The sequence below is a fragment of the Pezoporus wallicus genome, unplaced genomic scaffold (genome assembly GCF_028554395.1).
Source record: "Pezoporus wallicus isolate ANWC-B61680 ecotype Strahan unplaced genomic scaffold, APGP_CSIRO_Pwel_v1 contig_13850, whole genome shotgun sequence".
Taxonomy (NCBI): domain Eukaryota; kingdom Metazoa; phylum Chordata; class Aves; order Psittaciformes; family Psittacidae; genus Pezoporus; species Pezoporus wallicus.
Window position 1 is genome coordinate 1593151 of NW_026635243.1, and position 16502 is coordinate 1609652.

General features: G+C 54.0%; 1 protein-coding gene across 3 annotated transcripts in view; it reads right to left on the reverse strand.

Moving 5' to 3' along the window:
* MN1 (MN1 proto-oncogene, transcriptional regulator) overlaps positions 1-14245 on the reverse strand; it is a 33783-nt gene extending 19538 nt beyond the window's left edge. For 2 of the 3 annotated variants that reach the window (XM_057413386.1, XM_057413375.1), the window contains exon 1: positions 10620-14094. In XM_057413386.1, the coding sequence (XP_057269369.1) occupies positions 10620-14049 (3430 nt within the window). In that variant the 5' untranslated portion in view covers positions 14050-14094. Of the gene's footprint in view, positions 1-10619 lie in introns of all 3 variants that reach the window. The other variant, XM_057413394.1, reaches the window with a different exon arrangement.
* Positions 14246-16502: the final 2257 nt, after the last annotated feature.

Sequence of the window (16502 nt, forward strand, 5' to 3'; positions counted from 1 at the left end):
GACAATGAGTAGTTGTTATTCCCTTTACCTCACTCACCATACTCCTCACTGCAAAGCAGTAATTACAGGCATCTACTTCTGCTTTAAGCTTTACAGTAAGCTTTTCCCAAATTTAAGGCCAGCAACCAACCCTTCATTATGCTTAATAGGTAGACATAAAAACGTAATTGTATCACAGTCTCTCCAACTGCGTGTTCCTCTAGCTCCTGCAGCTCACACTTGCCTGGTTCAAGAGAGAGATTTTTAATCTCTTCTGTAACTCTAACATTTCAGCACCATTGGCATAAACCACCTCAGAAAAGAGTACAGGAAAATACAGGAGGATTTGGAAAATCAGCTGGAGCAAAACTTTTGCTCTGTTAAACCCCATGTTTCCAATGTGGCATTTGCCAGCCCACAGTGGCCAGGCATCCATCAGCACCTTGGGGTGCCCGGAGCATGGCACCCTCCTGGGAACCTGGAGCATCCCAGAACGTGGAGCACCCCAGAGCTGACAGCTGCAAGTGGCAAATCTGTTCCTGCAATTCCCACAACGCCTCAGCTGAAGTAAGCGAAAACAGGACGGAGCACATGAACTGGAGTCGTCCACAGGACAGACCCCTTCACCATGTAATGTATAATGCTACTTTGCATGCACAAAGTGCAAAAGCAAAGACAAACCAAACAACCACGGCTGCCCTGAGCTCCCTGTGGCTTCTCCAACCGTCCCATTGCCAGCATTTAGAGCCATCACGACTCACACCCGATCCGCAGACAGCTACAAGGAATTAACGACGGTGGTTCGGAACTTCCCAGTTGCGGCAAGTAACAATAAAAAAGAACCAGAACGATGAAGTGTTTTGCTGTTCTCTCTTTTCTGTTATCTGCCGATCTCAAAATAGCTCCTATCAATTTTAATTACACTTGAGACAGTCTTATTTTTTCCTCTGCCTCTAGAATGACGGCATGGTAGAGAGCACAGGGAGCTGGGCTGTGAGCTGTTCCACCCAGCAGAAAAAGAACAGCATGTGCCTATATTTAGAGGTAGAGAAGGGAACTACAGCATCCAGGGAAAAAAATCATACTGATTTTATCTTCAAAAAAGCACTTATGTTTCTGGTTTGTTTAAATCAAGAATGTGTTGCAAGTGTTTGACCCTATATCCAGCAACAATAAAATCTGTTCCATCATAAAATACCAGCTGCTTTGCACTGTGAAAGATAATACTATTTTTGAAGTGTTTCAGAATTATTGTCTTGTAGATCATGGTAATTTTTATTATGATTACTGGGGAATTCCTTCTTTTTTTTTGTAGAATACAAACAATAGGCACACTTATAATTTCTTGCTTTTAAAACTGTGTTTGGTCTGAAATTTTAGCTACTTTTCAGACTAGGCAAAAAATAATCTTTTAGCCCAACGCGTTGGCACCAATAAGAATTAACGAAACAAGTGAGTCCAATCAAAACTACCAGACGTGAACAGTTACCTGATTGCCTGACACCTCCAAGGGACACCCTGTGCGCAGCACTATTACATCCAGACCATCTAGGTTGGAGTCTCACCAGAGTATGGGCAGCTCAGAGCTCACTCAGGTCCTGCTGGGGGTGGACCCTCCTCTCCCCTTGCCCGGAGGAGAACAGCCGAGCAGAGGAGCCCACCCATGGTGATGCTCCATCCCCAGGCACCTGGAGGAGGAATGAAAACCCACCTTGCATCATTTCAATTTCTTTTCCTGTTGCTCAGACTGAGGAATTCATTTAGAAATCCACTCACACACTGGATCACCAGTGCTGTAACTGTGGGCTTTTGGTGCTTTTCCAGGAGAGGAGAAATGCTGTCCTGGGGGCAGCACAACTGCACCATCCCCACCAGACACACTGGCAGAAGTAATCGATGCAGAAAGAAGGTTACCAAGTGGAACAAGACACACTCAGCTCTACATTCCCACCTGCACACACAGCTCATTCCCACCCTGAGCACCGCAGCCAGAGCCCAGTGGCACACTCCATCCAGCACTGTTCAGCCCTGAGTGCCAGCCTCTGATGGGCACCCAAGTGCCCTGACTCATTCCCGGGGTTCCTCCAGCTCTGCCAGTGTGGGAGCCCATCACAACCCTCCCGGCATCCTCTGCCAACGTGCCGGTGGCACCGTGGTCGTCGGTTTCCCAGGCACTGGCAAGGTTCCTCCAGCCACCGCGCGACCAAACACCACCTGGTTTCTCTCATTTGGACTGTAAATCTTTAGCAGTGGGAACGTCTCCCGGGTTTCTAAAGCATTGTGTCAATTTATGGTGCAATAAATATGATCTTAATAAAAATAATAATAGAGTGGGACCTGAATATGGACTGCACAGCGATCTAAATCAAACATAAACCCAAGTATCCATAACTGCAATGGGAATGACTTGACCAACTGTGCCACCTAGCCAGGAGCCAGGAACACTCAGGCAGACGCTCCCTCCCGCCTGCTCTCACCAGACAGACAATTCCAGCATCACCTCCAGCAGCAGAGGGGAGGGAGCGCTTAGCCCTGCTCCCCAGGGACATCCCTGCTCGCAGTGCATCTGCATCTGCGCCTCTCAGACACCCTTCATCTCCAGCATCCCCGTTTCCCAGCACCTCTCACCTCTCACCTGCACCTTTTAGAGCACAAAAGGCTCTAAAATGTCATCACGGAGGAACATCACAATGGCCCCAAAAAAATTAGTGAACGATTTTTCTAGGAAAGAGATGCAAAAATTCTGACCAGGTAATAACCCCAGCCCACCCTTCACTCCCTGAGGGAATATGGGAATATGGGAACAGAGCATTTACATCTTTCTAGCAAAATGGTTTCAGGCTACAGTAAAAAAAAAAAAAAAAAAAATAGAAAAGAAAAAGTGGTGCCTTTCTCAAACTGCATTTTGGGAGAGGATCAAGGGGAGGCAGGAAGGATGTGACTGTTTCCAGGGGGTTGTGGTGTATTTGCTTCACACAGAGAATTAATATTCTCAATTTTAAATCAGGAATATATTCTTAATTAGGGTATGAAATGTTTTAAAATCTTCCTCACTTTACAAATGGCTGCTTTTTCAATTAACTGTGCTTCCTCAGCCTCAGGATGATCTTTCTATTAGCAATACAAATGATTTCTAATATTTTCTGAATACTAATTCACAAAATTAATTAAATGCAGACTTAACTCCGAAAACATATATTTTACTACAAAAAACTGCTGTCTCCCAGCTCCTGACTGATTCCAGGCTTCTCTGCGATAAAGAGTATCAAGTCCTAAAGGCCCAGCAGTCAGAAAGGAAGGTAAGAAAGTGAAAAGAAAACAGAGGTAGCAACTCGGTTCCCTCATCTCACCTTTTAAAAGCTCAGGATGGGGGGAAGTAAAGACAAATATCCACAAGTTCAAGCAAAGCGGCCACGAGAGCGGGGCCAAAGCACTGTCCCCAGCAGCATGCTCTGCTGGGGAGACCCCGTCAGGGCTCACACATGTGCTCTTTGTGTTTAAACTCAAATAAACTGTATTTATTTTAACGTAAAAAAATCTATCAAAGCAATTCTTAAATGCAACCAGATTCTGCTGACCAAAATTAAAAAAAAAAAAAAAAAAAAAAAGCTTCTTTAGACAAATCTTCAAAGCTAGTAAGAACATAGACGGCACGGTGTCGTGCACAGCGCTGTTCTGTTAAATACTGAGCAGACACAAATACATCTCCTCAAATTGAAACCAAACAGCGAAGGCTCCCAGCAGAAGGTGAGCGTGCAGAAGGGGCACATTTCATCTCAGGAGCTTTCCATGAGTGACAGACACGTGCATCTCAGGGAGGGAGAGCATAAGGTGTGACAGAACAGCTACTGTCCAACGGGGCAAGACAGGACGTGGGAAAACTCCATATAAAAATGGCCAGCGTGGATCAGACCCAACCCCATGGGAGAGGGATGTACTCTGTCAGACGCAGGTGTCTCGCAAGGGCATGAGCCCAGAACACATGGCTGCTGATCACAAACACTCTTACCATGACGCTTGTACCGTCACACAAAATAACCCAAGTACGGGGGAGAAGACCATGAGAAAAGCAGCAACCAAAGTATTTTTGCATCAGTATATAGATAAAAAGAGCCACACTAAGAGGGTGCATTTCTAGATCTTACCACCCATTACAGCAACTAAGGAAAACGCATTTCCCACATGCCTGTGCTTTTGTCATTTGCCAGGAGATGAGCAGAACGTGAAGACTTAGAAGGGAGGGCGTGGGGGGAGACGAGGAGAGGGGGTGCTGGAGGGGAGCAGCAGAGCAAAATCATCTAAGATGTTCGCTTTGAAGTATTAAGGAAGCTTGTAAAAATTAATGGATTAGACCTCCAGCTGTTCCATTCTCAGCTTTAAATTTAAAAGGTATTTTACTTTGGAACATTGGCACATAATCCATAAAACATATTTTTTAAAAAAGAAATAATATCTTTGCATTTAAAAAGGTCACTAATAATTCATAATGTTTTAACTGCACCAACGCAAAAGTGTTTTGCAAAACAGAAGCAGCTAACTACAAAGAGTATCAGTATTTTTACGCAAGCTAGTCATGGTCTCACTGTGCAAACTGGGTCCGTCTACAGAGCAGCAAAAATTCAGATTTACATTTTAAAAGTTGAGAAATCCAACCACGATCAGAAGGTCAGGACAGACCTTGAGTTTCCTGAACATTCCACAGCTTCACCTACTTGATTTCCATGGGGTTCCCTGCCTTGCGTTCCTTACCCAAGGAGTGGTGCTGAGGAAGTACACAAGAAACCCATGTTCTAAATATACCTCATCAACGGAAGCGCTGGCTTCTAAAACACCCCTCAAATAAATGAAACCAGAATAATTCTGTATCTAAAAACCCAACGCATCAATCTTTAAAATGTCCTGCAAACTGTTAGCACGTATTTACAGGCACAGACTCTGCTCTTTCCAAGGGAAAAGCCAGGACAGTTTGCCCGACAGCGCTGGAGCCAGGTGGCTTTGGGCACCCGCTGCGGAGTGTCCGTGCCGCCTGCACACAGAGCACTCCAGCCGGAGCACAGGAAGGATGATCTGCTTGATGCTGGTGATAAAACAGCGAAGGATCCCACTACCCACAGTCTGGCTGCTCTCTCCCGATATCCTCAATGTGCTCTAGGAATTAAGTAATTAAACTGTTTATGGTATTTCAGTGAATTTAGCATTAAAAAAGCATATGTGTTGGGCCACCTGAAGATTCATTTAGAGCTGCCTCTACACGTTCTGTGGAAATTCCACTCACACTTGTATTTAACAGAAATACACGAGCAACCACAGACTGAAAACGCACAGTAATTTGTCTAGTAGTAAAATTTTATATGGCCACATAAAGACATTTTGCTGCAGCAAAACCTCTCCCTCTCACAGAACATTGCAGAAGCTCGAGTCAGCTGTTACAAATAAAAGCAGCCTATATACTTTAGGGTTAGACTTTTGTTTAATGCCGTATCTTTTGCTCTATACAAGTAACAACAAACCGCATCTGTAGGTTTTGCTCATGAATAACATCTTTTCGCAAAAAGCTATTCGCAGTTTTATGGCAGAGCATTCCACTAGCTCAAGGGTAAAAACACAGGTATCGCACGTTAAAAATTAAGAGCAGACATGGTGTAATACATCACAGATCAGAATAAATCTGCGCTGTCATCTAAGCTCATATATAAATATTAAGTCTAATTCATTTCCTTTAACATTGTATGTAAAGATCTGAAGCACACTCACACACCAATTTCAAGAAATAAACCCCCAAAGTCAGTCTCATGCACTCGCTCACACTCGGTGTGCACAAAACAGCCCAGTGAAGACTAACCTCACCGTTGAACGTGCCGGCATGAAATAGCACACTTTGGTATATGACAGCACTCACTTGGTCATCTGCAATAATTTAGTGCAATCCACTAAAATAAGCAGAACAGGTAAATATAAAGACCAAAAATTAGTGGACAGACAGACAGACGGATGGATGCAAAGGCAAACAGGGTGGCTATGGTCGTTACTGAAATGCCAGTATATTCACACATTTCCTGCATTAAATATCTCAGTGCATTACAGCAGCAACAGCAAATACTATTGAGAACTCTGCCCCTTGCCTCTCTAATGTATGCCATAAAGGTCTACAAGCACTCTCCTGCAGAGTGTTTATAAAACAAAGGAAAACGTTTCCAAACAGGACCATTTTCTATTAGAAAACATTAAAAATGACAGTTGCTCAAAGTAAACAATAGAGTGTTCCTGTCATCCATGGGAAGCCAGGCAGGGGCAACCTCTCCATTTTTATTAACAGGTCAGAAGAGTTCAAAAGATCATATTAAACCCAAACCTCAGGCACACTGAACTCTCTCCTGTGATATGCAACGGGAATATTCCTTCCCCATAAATCTGCATGCTAATCCGGAGCGTTTATTAAAGATGTGTATTTCATTTCTGTGGAGTAGATCACGTAACTTCTTGGCAAAGGCAACGGCATTTTTTTTTTCACTAACTGTTAAAATTCCTTGTGTAAGTTTAAACAGCCCTTTCGAGCAAACAAAGCAGTGTCAGGAATCACAGATCCATCGCTGCAAAGTGCGCTGAGCCCCATCCCTGTGAACTCATTTCAACACCCTCACTACATAAAACCCGTTCCAATCACACGCTGCCTGCAATGATATTTACGTGTTTGAAATGCCTCACAAGGGGTCCAACAAACTCAGTCTCAGTAACACAACCAGTCCCTTGGTAAAGCCTCCAACAGAATGTAGCAGTATTTAAAATAAAAGCACACAGCTTTTATTAACTGCAAACATACTACGAACATAGTAGGAAGAGAAAGAAAACAAAGGCTCCTCGCTGCATCTGGACCAAACCTGACCTTTGTTAATGTATTTGGTGGTAATTTACAGACATTCCACAATGGCCTGTGGGCTCATTCAAGGGGTAGGTTCAGTGTTACAATGAAATATTAAAAAAACCTCAGAGATGGAAACTAACTGTGCTGCACACTGCCCGTGCCCATCAGACTCGGACAGACGAGCCCCATGGCCACCAAGGTACTGAACACATTCTGATCTTTTCCAATCGGCACCTGCATGGCTCTGGGTTACACAGGGACATCTTCACCTGACATCTGCAGTATGGGACCATTAAAATTTCAATTGAAAAACTATAAACACCCCCCCCACATACACACTTGATTACTGGGCTTCTAGAGAACACTGATCAACACTGCACTGAAGGGGAAATTGTTCTGGTTCAGTCAAATCAGGCAAAGCAAAAACCCATTAAATTGGCCCTGGGTTTTTAAGTGAATTTGATCTGGTTATTCTTTGTCAGCTAGAGCTGCGATTCTGAAGTCAACACAACCTCTCTGGACTCAGTGTTATTGTACCTCACTCCCAGCTCTGGCTGCACAGCAGAGGAAGACCTGAAATCCTAGAAAGCATCTTTCTTGGGGGGGGAGGGAACACGACGACAACAACAACGACAAAAACAACAAACAACCCAAAACCAAAACAACCCAAACTGTCAGCCACTTCACATAAAACCGTTAGTGCGAGTTGTGTATCCGAGAGAACTCCTCATGGAAAATTCACATTTTAGCAAAGACCAACATCCAGCCAGCATTAATAACGTTAAATTCAGACACAAAATGTGCACACTCACACACACAGCTCGCTAAATGGTGTCAGTGTGGACACATAACACAGACACCTACAGCACGGTGCCTGCTTCCAGCCACCTTCCAACCCCACAGCTGGCACAGGTTGCCAGGTATGAGCAAACCCTGTTAATGCCAGCAGGAGAAAAAAAAGACGAGCTGTAAGGAACGTGAGCAGCCACTACCCAACTCAGACAGGTTGTATCCCCCGTAATCCGGGCAACAGCCGAGTATTTGGAAAGCTCCCGATCCGCCGTGGTCTGGGAGCTTCCCGTGCCAGCTGCCCCCCCCCACCGGCACCGCACCGGTTCCCGTCTCCGGCTCCACGGAGGAGCGCGGTGGGAATGGGGCCGGACGCGCACGGAGCGCTCCGCCGAGGGACGCCGCTCGCCGCCGCCCGTGCCTGCGTGCCCCGAGCCGCCGGTGCGCGGCAGGGCCCCACCAGGAGCCAATGGCCCCGCGCGTTCCTCCGCCACGGCAGGTGGGACTGAGCACCCGCCGCCAGCGGCTGCGTGAACCTGGGGCTAACGACCAGCCTCACCCTCCGTAACAGCGCACAGCGCGGCGAGCGGGGAGCAGCTCTGAGCGCGGTCAGGAGCTGCTGGGGATTAGGGGAAGTGCTGCCCGCTGCCTGCGTTCACCCTGCCCGTGTACACCGGGGAGCTGCTGGACGCAAATCCCCGCCGGCCAAAACGCCTTAAAACCTAGGTCACTGGATAAATAAAGCCTTGCCTGCAACGCACTTTCAAATACATAGGGGCACAGCAACGTGAAGTTAAATTATTCCTACCAGCAGCCTGTTCTTTTTCACCTATTGTATCTTTATCACTTCCAAAACCAGTTAATTATCTGCTGGTCGTTATGAAATTCCTCATCCGAAGAACCAGCCCATTCAAATCCTTCAAGTGACTAAAGTGTGAAAGAAAATGAGTGCCTCTCTGCATTGTTGTAAAACTGGTTGCTATTTTATGTTAAGCCTCCGAAACACTAAAACATATCCTTATATAGGAACACTGATTAAATGGTTTTCCTTCCAAGTGATGAACTATTTTAACAGCAACACTGTGGTTATCGTGACCAGAAAGCAATTACTTATTTCACTAGATGTTACTAAGAATAGTGGTGATCAAAGTGAATGTAGGAGTGCTGCTAAAGATGTTAAAGAAAGCATCACTCCATATGACACACATACACAAAATATACATGATTTTAAGCCAAATTACATATTTAATAAACGTGCTGCTCAGGATTAAATCACTTCTCAGGATTATTTTTTTTTTACCCGAAGTTACTCTTTAAAAATCTATTTCTAAACAGAGCACGGTGTGCGGCTCTGCAGATCTGTATGCGTGTGTGAGTGCACACATAACGGGGTGTGTATGTATTGTGAGAGAACGTATATATGTGTTCGAGTCTGCCAAGGTAGAAGTGACAGGAACTGTGATTTGTGCTAACTAGCTATTGATCCAGTCAGATCTAGATGTTGTGTACAAGAAACAATAAAAGAGAAGGGGCCAGGAAGGATGCTGTGTGCAACTCCATTTAAAAATGGAAAAGAAGGGCCCCAAACAAACCAATTTATGTCCTTGCCTGGGTGAAGCATGGAGAATGCTGATGGGCTTCCCAGAGTCTGCTGTGCATGCTAAACACTCCCGCTTGAAATGAGAGGCTCCTGCACTGGGCATTAAGCATGAACAAAGAGACAAACCGTGGGGGCTAGGATTCACGCTTCAGACAGCCAAAGCTGGAAAGCCAACCAGAACCGGGGGTAGGGAATCGCCCAGTTTTCAAACCAGCTCCCTCCTGATTTTCCCAACACCTTCCTTAGCAAAATTACTAAACGCAGAGGACTGTAAAATTCAGTCTGTGCCACCAGCTGTAATGAAAACCATTTCAAACTACCCGAGCGGCACCAAACCAGCAACTTTCCTAGGCACAAATAATGAGTTTATATCGCGTAAATTACACACGTGTACCTAGAGCACATCAGAAATTGCCGCCGTGTGTCCACGCAGCAGCACGTGCACTTGCACCTATTGTAATATTCACCCACATGGTCAGGCAGTTGGGAAAATAGGGCTTTGATAAGATAAAATAGAAGCCAATTGAATCTATAAGAATCTTTTATCTCAAACAGCTTTTCTAATAGAGGACTTTCCATTAAAATATTTTTTTTTTCCTGAGCGTGGGGAATTATGATGCCCTCTGGACACGGGGAAGGATCAAAAATGACAACTAATGTTGAAATTAAACATCTGTCAACTAAGCAAGTTTTCTACCAGCAGAGCCAGAGCCTTGTTTTAAATTGCCTTTCTATTAAAGAAAAAGAAATTATTATGTTAAGAGCCTTTCAGCTCAGTATTGCACTGCTGGAAGGCTTCTACTGCAAGCAGGGAAATACCTGGAACCGGGGGGGACAGCACCACTCCCAGCATGGCTGCACAGCTCAGGAAAAGCCCTCTGACAGATTGGGGGAACTGGCTGGAAGGCTTGGCCAGTGTGGGGCTTGAGGAGCTCCCCCCCACAGCACCCCACACCCACATGACTCTGTGGGGAGCCCCCTCTTCGGTGCCCCATGAGCGGGAGCATGGCTGGGTCTTCACCCGGAGCCCCCTGCTCAGCACCCTGAGACCCCACGCCAGCCCCTCGGGGGGAGAGGGGGTATCTGCTCCCCAGAAGGTGTGATGGGGATGATGATGGCAGAGACATCAGAGGCAAGCATCACCGGGTGCTGGTTGAGCAGCAGGCACTTCATCCCTGCCGCTGCCCCCCCCAGTACAGCCACCAGCATCCCATGCCCCAGCCTGGTGCAGGAATGCGCCTAGCACCCACTGAGGTCCCCACCATGGGTCTGGGGCTAGCATGTGCCCAGCATTCCAGGGCCAGAGCTCTACCATCTACCACCTCCCCTTCCCCGAGCAGCACACTATCCCCCCTCTGTGGGCCAGCACCCGTATGGGATGACGGATACCTTCTTTGCTGGGATTCGGGGGCTTGGGCTTCTCCCAGGGCACCATGGGCTTGTCCTCCTCCTGCCCTTCCATCAGGGCCTTCTCACCAGGCAGGTACCAGGTGGAGTTGTGCTCCGCCATGAGGGAGTCCAGGTCGATGGTGCTCATGGGGCCCTTGACGCCCTCTGAGCAGCAGCTGCCCAGGTCGCTGTCCCCGTTCTGCCCTGCGCACTCCCCCTTCTTGCTCTTCAGCCCCAAGGGCTGGTCTTCCGAGATGCTGAACTGCTGCCGCTGGAGCTGGATCTGCGCCTGCAGGATCTCCAGGGGGTGGATCTCATCCTGGGCCGAGGTGCTGGTGGGGGTCCGCACCTGCTCCATGCTCGGCGTGCCAGGGTGTGCGCCCGCTGTGGTGCTGAGCCCATAGCTGTCAGGGGTCGAGGTAGACGTACTGAGGAGGCCAAGGGCCAGGGGCTTCTGTCCGTTGAGAAGTGCGTGCTCCCCACGGGGCAGCTTGGGCGAGCCGCCCAGCAGCGGGCTGCGGGTGGGCTTGGAGGCGGCGTTGTCGGAGCTGGAGGACACCTCGTCCTCATTGCCGTAGCTGGTGCTGACCTCGTCGGGAAAGTCCACGTGCGGGGAGCTGCCGTCCGACTTGGTCACGCTCTGGATGCCGCTGTCCAGGGAGGACATCAGGTCGGGCTGCTCCGCCAGCAGCAGCTCGCCGCCCTTGCCCCAGGATGGCGAGGTCAGGGGCTTGTCATGGGGGGTGCCCCCACCACGCTCTGTGCCCGCGGCCCCCGGCGGGCCCCCCGCGGCCGCCGGCTGCCCCGGGCTGACACCGGCCCCGCTGCCCTCGGTGGCCGAGAACTTCTCGAAGAAGGTGCCGGGGCTGACGTGCCCGCTGTCCCGTTTCCGGCGGCCCCGCCCCCGCCCACCACCCGCCTTCCCCTCGCCGCCAGCCGCCGGCTCCAGCGCGAAGCCGGGCGAGAGGCTGCTCTCGGCGGGCAGCAGCGGGGCCGTGCCCGGCGCCTTGCCTGCGGCTCCCCCACCAGCTGGCGGCCCTGGTGGGAAGTAGTCCTGGGCGGCAGGCGGCGGCGGGTCGGGCTCGGCCTGGCTGAGCTTGCGCTTGGCCTCGGCCGGGCTCTTCTTGTTGAAGGTGACGTTGAGGTTGGGGGCACCCAGGCTGGCGATCATGTTCTGGCAGGCGGTGGAGAGGGCGGCCAGGCAGCTCTGCCCGAAGACGTTGTCCTTGCTGGCCGGCTTGCTGAAGGAGCCCAGGGAGAGGGCGCCCAGCTTGCTGGCGGCGGGCCGCGGCGGCGGTGGTGGGGGGAACTCGGACGGGGCTGGCGGGTACGCGCCTGGCGAGGCGCTGAGCGCGGGCCCAGCCCCGTGGGCCGCTGGCTGCCGTGCCGCTGCCGCGAAGGGGAAGCCGGGCTGGGCAGCGAAGTCAGCAGGGCCACGGCGCTCGGCAGGTGCACTGGGCAGTGCCACGCCACCGCCCGGCGACTGCAGCTGCGAGAGGCCACCCATGGCAGGCGCGAAGGGCTGGTGGACGCCAGGAGAGGGCAGGGCCTGTGCTGGTCCCTCGCCTGCCATCCGCAGCGGCTCCTGCAGCCCCAGCCCGCTGGCGCCCGGCCGGAACAGCACGGCAGTGCTGCCCGGCTGTAGACCCAGCTCGTGGGGGGCCGCCTCGGCCGGCAGCCCCGGTGCCGCCATGCGCCGCGGCAGCAGCTCCCCGGGTGGCGGCGGCCCCGCAAACCAGGCGCTGTCGGGGGCCAGATGCGGTGCTGGCGGGTCGAAGCCACGGCCGCTGCTGGCCTCGCGCTCGAAGGCAGGCGGGGGCAGGCCGCTGGGCGGGCCCACCTCACCGTGGTGCCCCAGCTGCTGCAGGCTGGGCGGCCGCAGGCGCTGCTGGCTGCGTGAGGCCATCTGCTTCATCACCAGCGCCGCGTTCTGGCGCTGCGCCAGGGCCGGGTGCTCGGGGCCACCATGTGGCAGCGGCCCCCCGAAGGCCTCGGGTGCCGGCGGAGTGAAGTCGCCAGGCAGGCCGGGGTAGGCCGTTGGGGAGAGGTGGCTCTCCATGGCTGGGCCATGCATGCCGCTGCCCCAGGAGGTGCAGCGCTCGACGCCAGGGTTGCCAGGGAAGTCGAACCGCGGCCTCTTGGCGACGCTCACGTAAGGGGCATCGAAGTGCTGCAGTCTTTGATTTGGTGGCTGTGGCGGAGGAGGGTGCTGCATATTAAACACGGGGTCGGTGTAGGGATGCATATTCCTGTTCTCCAGTCTGTGAATAGGGTATTCAAACTGTGCATGCTGGTTCTGCATTATGGGCCCATTGTCCTGCAGGTTGGGGTTGGGAGCGTTGGCTTCTGTTTGCTGTTGCCTAGGGATGGCTGGCGGGCAGGAGTTCTGTCTGGCCAGCAAGCCCGGCGGCGGCTGCTGCGGCGGTTGCGGTGGCTGCTGCTGCTGCTGCATCAGCGGGTGCCTGGCGCTGGCCCCCGGCTCCAGGCTTGCGGACATCTTCCGCGTCCCCCCAAAGCGCTCGAAGAAGACGCCGTGCTGCTGTGGCGGGTGCGCCTTGGCCACGGCCATGCCCGGTGCTCGAGGCAGGGCGGGTGCTCCGGCGAAGTTGCCGCCCGCTGGCACCTGCCGCCCGCCACCATAGTGCGGCAGCTGCCCCTCGGGCTCCGACGGTGAGAACACGGGCAGCTCGAAGTGGCCGGCGGGGCCGTCGCCAGGGTAATTGTATTCCAGCGAGTCCACGCTGCCCTGCGCGGGCAACCGCCGCTGCTCCAGGCCGTGGGGCTCGGAGGAGCCGGCCGCCGGCAGCCCGTGGAAAGAGGCTGCGCGGTTGGGGGACTGGTCGAGGGGCAGGCAGGGAGCCGGCACTGCGTGGCTGGAGCCGCCGGCGCTGTGGTGCTGGAAGTCGGGCAGGTTCCCGGGGCGCTGCTGCCCGAAGCCCTCGCCTCCCTGGCCGTCGGCCATGTGCTCGTAGCCGTCGGCGAACGCCGTCTGCCCGCCCAGCGCGCCGCTGTAGCCCAGGAGCCGGCCGCCGTGCACGCAGGAGGCGCCAGGGTCGGGCCCGAAGTTACCGCCGAAGTGCGGGGGGTGCTGGTGCGGGTGGTGGCCGCCACCGTGGCCGCCGTGCGCCGTCTGCCCGCCGAAGAAGCCGTGCACCGGCGGCTGCATGCCGCCGCCGTGCAGCTCGGCGGGGCCGCGGCCCGGGAACCCGTAGGCGTCCGCGGGCAGGCTCATGTTCATGCCCAGGAGGGGCGGCTCTCCCAGCGCGCCCAGGGCCGGGTCCACCGCCGCCGCTGCCGCCGGGCCGCCACCGGGGAAGGCCGGCGCCTTGAAGTGCGCGCTCATGCTCAGTCCGGGCTGGCCGAAGCCCCGCTCCGCCTGTCCGCCGCTCCGGCTGCTGCTCTGCGGCTCGAACTGCTCCAGCCCGAACATCCTGCGCGGCTCCTCAGCAGGGCATGGCTGCTCCGCTCCGCCGCCCCGCTCACATCCTGCCGCGCCTCCGCGCCGCTGGCATCGGCCGCCCGCCCGCGCTCGCCCCGGCGGCTCTCCGCTAGCTGCCCCCCCTGCGCTGCGCTGCCCGAGAGCCGACGGGGCGGCGTGCCGCCGCTCATAGGCTCCGGCGTCCGGGAGCTGTGCGCCGCATCGCCGGCCCGCCGTGCGCTGCCCGCGGTTCGCAGGGCTCCGGCAGCGGCAGCGGGGCCGTGGCGGCGGGGCCGGCGCTGCGTGCGGGCGCTGGGAGGGCTGCGCCGCGCTCCCCGCCGCGCTCCCTCGCTCTCAGCCGGCGCTGGCGGAGCAGCAACAAGTTTTGCATTTCAGCGATGAATTTCAGCCATCGGGGCTGCGCCAATGAGCGCGCGCCGCCCGGGGCGGGGCTCGCCGTTAAGGTGGCTCCGCCGCCGGCCCGGCCCCGCGCCCCGCCCAGTGCCGCCGCCGCCGCCGCTGCTCCCGCGGAGCCCTGGGAGCGGGAGGCGCAGTGGCCGGAACCGACCGGCGGGACCCGGCCCGGGGCGCTCAGTGCCGCCCTCCCCTCCCCGCCAGCCCGGGGCAAGGAGCGGTTCAAGCGGCCCCGGCACTGCCCGCGAGCCCCCGGCTCGCCCCGTCGGGCCGGCCCGGGCCGGCAGCCGGAGGGGAGCCGGGAGTTAGTGGCAGCGGGGAAGTCCGAGCCCAGGGTACCCGTGGGGACAAACCCCCCTCAGGTCCGGGGCACCGAACCTGCCGGCGGGATGAGGAGCGGCTCGCACAAGCGGTGGCGTAAAAAAAAAAAAAAAATGCCAAAAATGAAAATTACTGCCACCAAAAAAAACCCGGGATCTATAAATAAGCGCCCGCCCGGTGTTTGTATATGGCAGGAGAGTTTTAAGGGGATTTTTTTTCTGCAGGATCAGGATGCTGCGCTGTGATTAAATATTGATTTTGTGTAATTAGTTTTCATGTGAACTATCCTCCTTGCTGATGGCTTGGAGATTTCAGAACTCGAGAAGAAATGGAATTGGACACGGAAATTATTACTTAGCAAAGTGACGGGGGGGCCGCGGGGTGCGGGGCTGGCAGCGGGGCACGGAGCGGAGAGCGCGCCGCCCGACAGCGGCACAAAGGAACGGGGGCTGGAGGGGGGATGTCCCGCTCCATCGCAGAGGGAACGGCGGCCACGGGGGCGAGGGGGGGAGAGTAGGGAAGGAGAACGGGGGGGAGAGAGGAGGAGGGAAGAGGAGGGGGGAGAGGGCCGCCGGCCCCTCTGCCCATTTCCCCGCAGCGCCGCCGCGCCCCGCACCGACCGCGGCCCCGCGCCCAGCTCTGCGCCTGCGTGCGCGCCGTCGGAGCCAGCTGTTCCGAACGGGCACAGCGCCCCCTGGCGCCCGCCGCACCCTGCGCGGGCAGGCGGCTGCCAGTGACCCGGGGAGCCTCGACGGCGGAGGCACCGGGACCAGGCTGGTTTGGGTTTGGAAGGGACCTTAAAGCTCCTCCAGTTCCGTCCCCCTGCCACGGGCAGGGACCCCTTCCACTGGAGCAGCTTGCTCCAAGCCCCTGTGTCCAACCTGGCCTCGAACACTGCCAGGGATGGGGCACCAGCTTGCTTCTGAAAAGACAGATATTTACTGATTTAGATTTACCTTGCATTTCATGGAAGATTCAGAATCTGCCTGTTCCTTGAGCAGAGCCAGCACAGTCTCTCTGTAAGAGCAGAATAATACCGTGAAGGAGAGTGCAGTTAGCAGGATGGAGACATCCACAGGCTGACCGTCTCGGGTGCTTCTGGGCAAGCGCAATCACTCCTCTCTCCTTTGTTCTGGTCCTTGCCAGGACCAACAGCATGCTCCTTCACCGGAGAGCTTTTCTGCTCCTCTGCTGTGGGCTGAGGCTATGCTGCCTTCCAGGGGCAAATTTTAAGGCTGGAAGTTCCAGCACTGTAACACACCAGCAGCTGAGATGAGTGAAGTGATAAGGTCCTCCACCAGACCAGCTCTGTACAGGCTCCATTACTATCTGGTAACATTTCTAAACATTCATGATTTGTTAATGTCGCTAACGTTTGTAAACGTTCACTATTCATAAGCATTCACTGTTTGTTACTGTCCAAGGGTGCTCTGGACTAAACACACCCCGGGGCCACGGACCTCCTATGTCCTTCTCAGCCTTCAGCACAGAGCTGGGGAGCCCTAGGATGGGACGAGCACCATGGGAGCACTTTGGTCCAAAGGGTCACTCTCACCCAGCCAACAGAAGGAAACCTCTCAATTGTAGTGAGTAGTGAAAAGCCCATTTTACAAAACATTTTTACTTTCAGTCTTTGGGTTCTGGTCATCCTGGGAAGCAGGGAAAGGCATTATTTAAATAGTTGTAGCCGCAGGGGATCATTTTCTAAATTAACAATAGTAATTGCCTCT